Source organism: Apteryx rowi, unplaced genomic scaffold, assembly GCF_003343035.1.
Source record: "Apteryx rowi isolate R43461 unplaced genomic scaffold, aptRow1 scaffold_58, whole genome shotgun sequence".
NCBI classification, from domain to species: Eukaryota; Metazoa; Chordata; class Aves; order Apterygiformes; family Apterygidae; genus Apteryx; species Apteryx rowi.
Genome location: NW_020450849.1, coordinates 1,430,616 through 1,442,649, shown reverse-complemented (window position 1 = coordinate 1,442,649; position 12,034 = coordinate 1,430,616). Strand labels below are relative to the sequence as shown.

At 42.7% G+C, this 12,034-nt stretch overlaps 1 protein-coding gene across 1 annotated transcript in view; it reads left to right on the top strand.

The window, feature by feature from the left end:
- STMN2 (stathmin 2) overlaps positions 1-4,172 on the top strand; it is a 41,468-nt gene extending 37,296 nt beyond the window's left edge. The window contains exons 4-5 of the mRNA XM_026082503.1: positions 12-203; positions 2,838-4,172. Of these exons, the coding sequence (XP_025938288.1) occupies positions 12-203; positions 2,838-2,897 (252 nt within the window). The 3' untranslated portion in view covers positions 2,898-4,172. The remainder of the gene's footprint in view (positions 1-11; positions 204-2,837) is intronic.
- The last annotated feature ends 7,862 nt before the right edge of the window (positions 4,173-12,034 follow it).

Genomic DNA, 12,034 nt, shown 5'->3' with positions numbered 1-12,034 from the left:
GCTGTTTCCAGTCCCAGGAGGCCCAGGTGCTGAAACATCTGGCAGAGAAGAGAGAACATGAACGAGAAGTGCTTCAAAAGGCTTTGGAGGAGAACAACAACTTCAGCAAAATGGCAGAGGAAAAGCTGATACTGAAAATGGAACAGATCAAAGAAAACCGTGAAGCTAATTTAGCTGCTCTTATTGAACGTCTCCAAGAAAAGGTAACTGCACCATCACTCCTCACCTTAGACTAGAGAGGAAAGTCTAATCAATATTTTGAAGAGACATTGTGGAGTAGCTCTTTTCTCAATTGCTAAATTTGAGGGATTTTTATAAGTCAGAGCCCCGGTGCCTATCTAAAACACAACTCACTTGTGAAAAAAACTAAACTTTTCTATAACTGTATCACCGACTCTGCTGTTCCCTGCCCCTGCTCTTAATCTTGGTGTAGGATTTTTGTGCTGGCTGAGATCCACATCTTTCTTTATTCTTATGGGGTTACAAAGGCAAAGGTCCAGTGTCAAAAGGAGAAAGCAAGCCAAAGATAGGTTGATTTTCTAGCTTATAAGAAGGCACTGTGAACAAATTAAAGGTCACTTGTGTTTAGATTTTGGCTTTTAAGAAAGGTCAGTGACCAAATTAAACAGTTGTCGTGTGGGTTTAGTTCTTGGCTTCTCAGAAGGGAAAGATGGAAAAATAGGGAAAAAAAGCTTTCTTATGCATCAAAAGCTTTCTTATACATCTTCTGTAAGTCTTGTGACTAAAAGAGAGTAAATTCTCTTTTGGAGACCTTTGGTAGAGCTAGAAGAATTCCCTTTAGGAAAGAGGTAAATCCCAAACACCACGGTGCAGGACTGAGTGTGCTCTTCCCCAGAGCAGCCCTTCCAACCAACAGAAGGAAACCTGAGGATAAAGATTTAGCAGTGATAATATTTTTTAATTGGGTCTGCAGGAATGATTACTTGTTCCTGTCAACAATGAACTGTCTAATATACTAGCAAACAGACTTACACAGAAAAATCTCTTACAGTTGTTTTCAATGAAAACGGGTGTCCTTTTGAGATCTTTTCAGTAAGGCCCTGTCCTTCTTCAGTGGAGACAAAAGTATCCTTTCAGAGAGGAGGAAAAAACAAGAGTTTCCCAAAGGATGATGTTACTAGAGAACATGCAAACTTGATAATTCTTGAGCTTGAAAATTGTGCCCGAATTAGTTGACATTTTTGCATTAGATTAGTATGTGGGCACATATCCCAAAGCTTATGAAAACAAAGGAAAAAGCCAATTAGTCATCCTTGAGGTACTAAAAGGAAATGTGAAGGACAGCTGGAGCATCTCTGTGTACTAGATTAATGCTAACAACATTAAGACTGTCAAGCCCCTTTTCCTCGGAAATGTGATGGTATACCGTTGCATGAAATCCAAAGAATGCTTCTGAGCAAAGATGATAATAACATATTTGGGAACCTTTGTACAGACCAGAAATTAATAATTGTGTTACTACTACTTGAACAAACACAAAAGCCAACTCTGCATATGCAGGAAAAGATGAAGTGAGATATCTGTGTTTAAGTCTTCAAAACTGACCCACAAATGTGGATGCCCCCAGGTTTTGGTGTCTAGAAGCACCCAGTATCAAGGTAATTTCTATATACTGCCATCAACAGGAGCTCCAAGGAACAAGACCCTTAGAAAATCTGGAGCTCAGAATTGCAGATTATATAAGAAAATGTGATCTACAGATTCAGTTGATGCAGTAAGCTGTCTTGGCCTGTGATCCACAGTCCAACTCAGACAATGAAAAGATTCCTATTGATTTCAGTGAAATTTTGACCAATCCCCATAAAAGACCCTCTAATATTTATAAATACCTAGGGGCTATCTTAAATTGAAGTCTGCTAGGATGGATATTTGCTTTTATAGTCACCTTGTTATGTTTGCTGTTGCACTGTCAGCAGCAGGGGTGGTTTCAGGGATTAGACACAAGGAAGGTAAAAGTCTGATAGTCCGACAGTTGAAAAGAACAGAGGTATAAACTAAAAACCCTGAAACCCAAGAGCTGCCAGAAATAATATAGTTTTATAAACACCATGAGTGGAACATTCCTAAATGTACTTGACAGTTGTTGTTCCTGACCACAGGCCCATTTCCACAGAAGTATCTGAATATACAGTGGCTCGAATAAGTCTAAAATAATTATGAACTGTTTCTGTAAAAGGGAAGACAACATGGCTAAAGGTGAACAGAAGAGCTTAGCACTGAAGTTTGCTAATAGCTCCCCTACTACCTCAGAGCTGGAGAAGGCACCAAGAGGACAGCTAGCCTCATCATTTGATCTAAGGGGATGTTTGAGGTACTCAGATTGACCCATCTGGGTGGAACTAAATTCTGCAACCTTTAATTATGGCTCCTAAAAACTACAGATAATATAGTAACTATCACATCTTCTGCATACAGTGTGCAAGCAAGGAATTCAAGCCCATTCATCCTTCTCTATATTTGATTTTTTGGTAACATTTAGGAAGTCAAAAGGAAATGTGGGCATATGGCACATTTCATGTAGCAAGCACCAGCTCTCAGTGTGGGCCCTTACAAGGAAACTCTTTCAGGTGCTGAGGCCTATATCAGATATAAGACTGTGCTCTGGAACTTAAGCACAATGTAAGCACACAGCATGCCTTGGGCTGGCCTGGTGGAGGCCACCACTCCTGAGTTGCAGCCCATAAAGATGGTTGTGCTGCGAAACAAGTTTTGCACAGACGTGAAATGCACAGCCTTAAAGGGGTTGTCATCAGAAGCCTCCCTGGGAACATAGAATGAGAACGAGGTTTGATTTTTGCCTTCTTGATGTTTTCCAGGAGAGGCATGCTGCAGAGGTCCGTAGAAACAAGGAGCTCCAGGTGGAACTGTCTGGCTGAAAACAGCAATGGTGGATGTGACCCATCCCCACCATTAGTAAACTCCCCCTGCCTATATTATTATGGATCATGCGATATCAGTATGGGAAATGTATGACATGGTTTAAAAAAAAATCAAGAACTCAATAAAAAACTTTAAAAAAGAAACAAAAATAAAAACAAAAACAATGCGGTCTCTTTGCAGAATGATTTGCTTGATGTTTAAAAAACTTGGATCTTATTTTGTAAATACTTACATTTTTGTTAAAAAATACAAGTATTGCATTATGCAAGTTATTTCATAATCTTACATGTCCTGTAACAGGCTTCTGATGTTGTCTATTTCCACTCAGTTGACTTTGCTGGGTTGGTTCATTTGAAGCACCTCACGTCTAACTCCATTCCCTGCGACTCTCATTCCAACCCACCAACGAGGTCAGTAGTAGTTCTATGGTGCTAGAGACCAGCCATTGCCTAATAACCTAGAGCGCTTTGCCATCAATAAGCTTTGTTAAAGCAGTAGCTAGGTGACAGGTATTGTGACTTCACATTCAGCTGTCCAAGACAAAAGGCTCTTAAAATGCAGTTTCTTCAAATGCAATTTGCCCTACAGGTTTCTGTAGCATGCTGTATAATGGAAGTTAAATCACTGCGTACAATACTTGTTGCTTCTGCCTTTTGAGATGAGAGGCAGCAAACACTGCTTTGCAACAGACATGGAAGCAAGTGATAAGTCGGTTTAAGGCAAATTTAAGAGGAACATTGTAATCATCAAGCTATGACAAATTCTAAATGATACAAATGCTAATTGTAAAGTGAGCTTAATTCACCACTTGAAAATTTATTGATGGAGCAAATAATAGCATCAAGTGGCTTTATCTGTAGATGCCATGATCTATGATACTCATCTGATGCTACCGTATTACGTGTGTAATGGTACAAAAGGCTACTGAATATTTCACCTGGAACAGGTGAGCCAGTTGTTATATTTTTTTGACACTGCTGACTTCCATTTGACATGACCTTTACACTTCAGTGTTAGCCAACTCTACCTAGTGACAGACATCTAGAGCTAAGAGGGCTGAAGCAGCAGGAATGACTAGACAGGGTGCTTGTGCCAAGTACAGTATCACCAAACCTATCACATCATCCCCCAAATAGCTGCAGTTTTGAAGTTGTCCCTACCCCCCGGAGGTTGCTGCCTGCATATTCTACTCTTCATTAGTGCTATTTTCCTGTATGTCATTGTGAGCAAGCTGTGATTAATAAAGAATTGGGGTTCTGTGAACTGAAAAAGGGCTTGTCTGTTTTCTCGCTCCACTTCTCTGACATGTGCCCATTTGAGGAGAAAACCTACTGTAATCATAAAAATGTGGAAATGAGACTTATGTGAGACCTATTAATATGTCAAGCCTATTTCTCTGCTAATACAGGACTGACCCCGCAATGTGTTTTCCAGTGCTTAGACTTGGTTTATTTTTTAACTTTACCATACAATCTTAGCCTATAAATGTTACCTCTAGCACAGAGTATATTAAAAAATAACTAGCCACACACCCCTACACTCCATAATCCTGATTCAACCCTGAAACAAAAGTAATTAGGGGAAAGAAAATTTAGTAAGATAGCCCCGGGCACAAACATCATAGCTGCAGCAAGATTATGGCTGTTATGCACTAATTTGGGGGGTAAAAGGTATTCATTCACAGGATTTATCAAAAAATCACAAAATAGCTATGGAAGCTGTTGGGCTGCAGCGCTGATATATGAAATTGGATCTGACCCCATTTAGAACTAGAGAGGTGATCCAGAATTACATCTAGGATTCATTTTCTGATTTAAACTAATGAAAGTGGAGTCACTTGTTCTTTCAGAGACATGGGCCAAAAGCTCCACATCTGCATCAGCCAGTTTCTGACCCATGCAACCTATTCTATTTCAAAGCCAAGTTATGTCCCTGGAAGACTTGGCCAATAGTCAAAAAGCGGCAGAAGTTGTCCCATGTACAAGGCTGCAAGGTGAGTGTGCAATGAGCTCTGTACCATATAATAAGAGGAATAATCCAGTTTGTTATGAAAACTTGGTTTTGTTGTTGTTCTGGCAAAATTACCAGAAGCAAACTTGACAGAGGAAGTCAAATAGCAAACTTTGGATCTGGATGTCATGAGCTCCAATGTTGCCAACTCTTCCAAGTTTGTATCTTGGTTAAAGCCACAGTGAAAAAAAGGCCTAATATAAGTCAAGCTTATATTTTAATTTAAGGTCCAGGTTTTCAGTCTGAGGGCTCCTGGTTTTTGGGTTCATCTCCCAGTGGCAAGTCACTTAGTTCTCCCCCCGTCCCCTGACTTAACAAGATCTGGCTGTGCTGCAAACCCTTTTGCCATTTATCCCRCTGGCCACATCTGCTAACCAGCCAAGGGCAAACCCCGGTGTTGAAGCCCGGCAGGACAGCCTAGCTTGCCTCCTGATGGCCAACCTCTCTTCCCCTGCAAACGAGCCTGTCCACATCCAGCGTGCCTGTTGGAATGGTCCCTGGCACTTGCTGTCCCCAGAACAGGGCCTGGGCACTGCCTGGGAAGTACTGCTTGACTCTTACCAAAACTGCACCAGAGGGATGAACGAATAACAAAACTGTGTGGGCCACTCAAGGCCAATGGCAGGGCATGACTGCTCCTATTTTATTTACTTAGATATCTTAATAATTTGTGGGTTTAGAGTTCATTTTATTAAGGTATAACTATACTCCGAAAGTCTGTTTTTAAATCCAACTACATATTTAATATATAATAGCCAAAAGAAATCTCCTCCTGGTGACTTGCAACATGGCAGTTTCCTTATATTACTCCAGCCTTTAGTACTGAATTCCCAGCTCCTCCCTGCTTGTGTTAGCAAAAGCATATTTGTGCAAGGAGTCTCTCATGTGGAGTTACAGAATAAAGATCTCTTTGAAAAGTTATAGAATATCCAAAACATCCAATTAAGCATCCATTCTAAAGTAATACTTTGAAGATCCTAATTTATTTTTTAATTCAAAGGCAAGTGGAGTGTTCAGCACTTTGGGGGAAAAAATCATATCGCTTCCTTGATTAATTGAAAATTTAAGCACCCAACTACATCCCATGAGCTTTGAACTACTGAAACTGCAGTGCAGAGCATCTACCGTGGGCTAAGTGATGTTGCCCAGAGAGCAGAATGGAGCTGGGAGCACCCATGTGACAAAGAGCAGATGCCTCCTCATCTCACAAAGATTTATAATTGCTCAGCTGCAGGCCAGAGCTGTGCTGAGGACCGAGAAAGGCATTTCTGACCTGTGGCCTCTGCATGGCCCATGGCCCCCAAGCCTGGGTTAGGGCTCTGTTTCCTGTTAGTTAATCCGTCAGATGTGTCAAGCCTGCCATAAGGACATGGGCTGATAAACAGACAGGAACGTTTCAGATCTATCAAAATTCATGTGGTCATACTGAAGCCACAAAATTCATGCTCAGACTGAAAATCAAACATTTCCAAAGTCAAGAGGCTTTGGATCTAAGATTTCAACCTATTATTGGTCCAAAACTTGAAAACAATGTCTTTTTTCCCTTTATCATCACATTTAATGATTTTTTTTGAATGTCTGGAACAAAATACAAACATTTCTACAGTCACATAGCCATCTCAATGCTTCTTTACTGGTTTACAGCAATGTGACACACACACATGCTCAAACATGCACACGGGGTCACTCACTTCTTACCAGTCCTTTTGGAAGGATGGGCCCTGGGATCAGCATAGGAAAGGGCTTTATCCCCAGCACTTGAACCTATATGGAGAAGAGAAATACTTCTTCCTCTTCTCCCAAAACTAGGGGATCTGACTTAAAACCTTCCCTTCGGGCAGCATGAACACTTTCCATGTTTTCAGGTTTTTTGCAGATCCCATTATGTCTGATCAAATCCTCTCATCAGGTTTTTGGTGGAGAGAAAAAAACACTGCAAAGGCAGAGGCAGGATCTGCTTCCATTTTGCAACACATCCCGCATTCTGAGCGTCTTTCATCTGTGAAAGAAAGCACAACTCCCCATAGTAGAAGAGATATTGCTAAGTAATGAGAGAATTTTAGATAATATTCCAGTCTGAGGGCTGGTTGCCACAGTGATGCTGGTGCAACAGTGCCATGCAGTGGTCAGTTTTAATAAAGAGCATAATCTCTAAATAAACTAGGGACTGCATTGCAAGGATCTCCCTCTGAAGAATATCCCTTTAATCTGCTACATGGTTGTGTTAGGTCCTTATGTAATGTAGATGGTGGATCTGAAATCTGAGACTGAGCCCAGATGTTTTGGGATTTAACTCTGGTCTAACATGAGCGGCAAGATCATGAGTAGCTGTAAAACTAAAAGGATCTGATTTTTTTCTGTGAAAAAAGGAGTGGCCAGAATTGCAAACATCACAACACCATAATCAGAAATTCTTGTAACTGTGAAAATAGCTACATTAATGCAGCTTCAGGCATGGCTAGGAAGCGACAGACAATTCCTAGCAGTCAACTCAGAAGACAGACTAAGGAAGTGATAAAAGCAACTTCAGAAATACACGGAACAGTGATAAAAGCTAGCATCAAAACCCCCTAGCAGATCAGGGGCGAAATGAACCATGAAACAATCCTCACATTTAAAAAGTAGGCTTCACCTCCGAGCAGAGAAGAGAAGACGGTCACACTTGGACCTGTCATCCTTCAAAAACACTGAACTCTTCCCTTCCTTCAAATAGGGTGCACTAGGGGACAATACAGAGGAGCCTAAAATCCAGCCTACATATGTAAATATAACCAGCAGCTTGTGAGCAGCAGAAACAAGAGTCTCCTGTGGATCCCCCGTGGATTAGGGGGTTCTCCAACATACTGTAAAACGCCTTTGCTTTGGACATTCGTAACTTCTTCAGTGCAGTTGCTCTGGTAGCACCTAAGCTTGGACCATCCTGTTAACATTAATGGAGCTCTCTGTTTCTATTCAAATGTCTAGTTCCACAGAGCCTGTAGGAACACATTTTGAGCACTTAGGGAAACATTCACCCCTCCAATGCAATGCCGGCCTCCATTTCTTTGGGTAAATAGCTGCTGCAAAAAGTCTTCCTACTGAAACAGGCAGGCTTTGGTCAAACAGTCTCCAGAAAAGAAAGCTACTGCGCAGCTCCCCCAAAATCCTCATGTACAACTACTTGTGACCGAAAGAGGGCAAGCTCTGATTATTTAACATGTGACTGTGAATGATAAATTTCATTTGGAAAAGCACTTTAGCCTGTGCACTATACTGGAACCCTGCTTTAGAGCATCATGAAGAATGATATTCTATCATTTGTCCTAAAATCTGGATTTGCATTTATATAGCATAAAAGATATTACTCTTTCCTTGGGCAAATTTCATTACTTTGGCTAGATTTCCTTATGAATACAGCACTGGAGAAACGTTATATAAACTGAAGGATAATGTAGCCATAAGAATAAATGGGTATAAATTAGCTGTTCCATTAGGCTGGAATTTAGGAGCTGGTTGCGAGCCACCAGTGAGCCTGAACCAGCTTTCCAGCCTGCAGAATGGAAGCAGGAAAACCAAACTACTTTTCCGCTGGATTTGGAGCGGGCTGGGAAAGGATGACATGCCTGGTTGCTCACAGCAGAAAGACCAGACTCAACAGCTGGGTATTTCCTTCCTGCCCTGTGTTTCTACACTTCCCTCTTTGCAAATGTTGAAAAAACAGTGGAGTGCAGTGGGATATAGACAGCTTCCAAATAACTATAAACAGGTTACCCAGATTGCAGATTGTCCTTGATGTAGACATTAGCTCAGGCGCAGCGCAAGATAAATGCAAGCCTTCTGCCTTCAGGGACAGGTCTGGAAGCAGCACAGCTGCTCGCTCACAGAATACAGCTAGAATCTGAACTATCAATTTCTGTTAGACTCTAGATGTGCCATGAAGAGCCAGCTCAGGTTTTGGTGTGCCAAGTTCCTAGGACACCCTACCAATGCTGGAGGGAGCCTGCCTTGACCCAGCTAGGTCTGTCAGCTTGGGCCACTGCCTGCCCAGCCACAGCCTGCTGCAGAGCTGGGGGCACAGGAAAAACGCCATCACCCAGGGGCTGAGAGGAAAGGAGGAAGCTGTCCACTGGCCGGAGCCGAGTGGAAAATGTGTCAGCAGCACCAGAGCTAAGGGAGGGAGGATAAGGGCAAAATCATGGGCACTGCTTCTGCTTTGAGCTCCCCAGCCTCCCCGGGGCCTTGGGAAGGTCCTGTGGGAAGCATGGGCCCAGCTTCCTCGCCTCCATGCAGAATACCATAAGAATAACTGGCAGCTGCACTATGGAGCCAGCTGAGTAGCTCTTCAGCACTAGCACCGTGTGGTGTGTGCCCCTGCACTCCCTGGCTCATGCCAGATTATCAGGATTTTGCATTATCTGGGTGTCCTGGCCTGCCATTAGCTCAGCATTAGAGCTGGGTGTAGAAATTATACTAACAAAGATATTTTTCTGTGTATTTTTACCACCCTGCTTTATAAATGAACAGAAGTAGCTATCAATAATCAAATGCTTGGGCTAGTTTGAAAATGTTAGTATTTTTCTCTGAAAGGATTTATTATAACTGCTGAAGGCAGGAACATGTGTCCATCATCTCCATGGCTTTGATATGTCTTATCAGCAAATCAAACTGGAATTTTTAACATACAGATGATAGTGATTCTTTCTCATTATTCCCTATTATTTTCATGGTTATCCTAGGTAGTCAGTCTCTCCATGTCAAGACCACAGACAACTCTTTTCTTCTTTAAAAAACACATAATTGTGGAGGACTGGGAGGAGACCCACCTAATAGCATTCTTACCATACTTAAATCATTTAACAAGAAGTTGATAACTCAGACTTCCTCTTCCAGTGCTCTGGAATGCCTAAACTTTTACAATGTTCCTGAGCCCAGTTTTGGCCAGCACTAGCTGCTGCTCTGCCTGACAGGTCACGGGCAGGATCAGGGAGCTGCCTGTGTGCAGCTACACTGATTGAACGCTATGAGAGTTCGCTAGAGAAACGTGGGCTGATTGCACAGCTTGGCATCCATGCCGAGGCATGTTTAACATTCGTAGACGCAGCAAGCAGTCTTGGCTATACAAAGTCCTTTATACCGCCCCAGGCACCTGCTGGCTCTTGCAGCACATGTGCATGGACATTTTCAAACAGCCCAAAGCCCCCTGGCCTGGGCTTGGAGCTGGCTGAACACAGCCGGCTTAAAAACTGGATCTCCCCATCTGAGCAGCTCCATGCCAGGAATCCCAAGCCACGCCGGTGCAAGCGCTTGGCTGCCGTAACGCAGCTGCAAGTGCCCCAGGTTGCTTCTGGCTCGACTCAGTCAATATGGAGGGTGAGCAGAGTTGGCATGGCCACGCAAATCTCTGCAGCCCACAGGAGCCATGGCAGAGCTGGCATTTTCTCCTGCACCAGATGCCAGCTTCTTTTCCCCAGAGCAGCAGACAGGGCACCTCCCTGGCCAAGGCTTCCCTCATCATGGTTCTCCCACTCCTTCTGCAGCCACACCGGCTGCTTCTGTCTTTTTCTAATGAAGCCCAATTAGTCCTTGTTTTTGTTTTGAGGATCAAAGCAGATTTGATTCCCTATCCTCTCCAGGAGGCAGTGGGTAAACTCTGCTGAGGCTGGATCCCAAAGCCACTTGGCTATCTTTCTTCTCTTTGCTGCACTCCTGCACTGTGACCCTCTGTGAAAGTGGGAGATTGGGGTGCACTCAAGACTTTTGAGTCTGTCCTGTAGGTCTGAGCAGGGGTCCCCAAAGGATTGCCTGATTTTCCAAGCCTTTTAAGAACTCATTCTTCTGCTTCCCTCTAAATGAAGCAAACTCAAGTACCCAACTACAATAACAATTTCTTGCAGGTTTGATTAATATTATGTTTTTTAAACCATCACTCATAAGAGCAGCTACATTGGGTCAAACCAAGGATCCCTTTGGCGCAGTACTCTGCCTCTGTCGGTGGTCAGTCACGGATGCTCGAGGAAGAGTATAAGCACAGGACGGGCTTGTGGTGATGCTTCTCTACTGTCCAATAATATGCAGTTCTGAAGCTGCCTGAGCAAGAATTATTTTGGATGTTTAATATCATTGATGGATTTATTTCTTTTATTAATATGTCTAATCACTTTCTGAGGCCTAGGTAAGCTTCCAGTATCCATAGCATCCTGTGACTACGAGCTCCACAGCTGAAAACATATCTCCCTTTGTTTGTTTTTCATGTGATAGCAGTCTGCTATCTGCTACATCTTTAAGCAGCTCCTCAGCTCTTTCAAAAAAAGAGGCAGAGAGGAAACTTTGAAATTGTTGCCACAGAAGGGAAATGTTCTGGGCAAAGACTTTCTTTTCCTCCAAACTAACAATCCCAGCTCTCTAAACTCTACTTGCCCACCTTGTACTTGGACACTACCCGCTACTCAGACACCAGGGCAGAGTCATCCCTCAAAAGTACGATTTGGTTGTCTATCTGTTATCAAATTATTCCATTTATTCCCAGTTTAAACACCTCAACTCTTGGGGGCTGGTTTAACAGAAATGTTTTACAATATTACAAAACAGATGTGCAGGTGTACAGATGTGCCTTACGGGCCTATACAAGTCAACTGCAGTTCTTGGCAATCACCAGCCAAAGAGTAATCCTTCCCCTAAGAAACAGGCCTCTATCCATCTGGAGTCTCAGAAAAGTGGAGTTGCTCTTCTCCTTATTCGCTAAAAATGTATACCTACAAGCACCTCATATTTTCAAAGCTTCTGGCCTAGGGCCAGCACCACACAGAACCCACTAGAAACACAGAAACCCTGCTAGCTAGCACAGGCCACCAAGGGACGCTACTTCTGTTCTGTAAGCGTGGAGCATTGACCCCCATTATATGGCAAGTTGGAGTTTTTTCCTAGGTTTTAATTTAAATTTTTCCTAGGTTTTAGTTTAAATTTAAATTTAATTTTTAGTTGGACCAATCAAATATGTGGAAAGAATATTACAGAAGACTTATTTTCCCATTTTCCTATGCCTTTCCCAGAGAAACCAGGAAACTCCATTTCCCAGAGAAACCAGATTTTTCTCAGTTTGGAGGGGACTTCCACACTGGAAGTCTACCTGCTTTCCCCCTGTCCC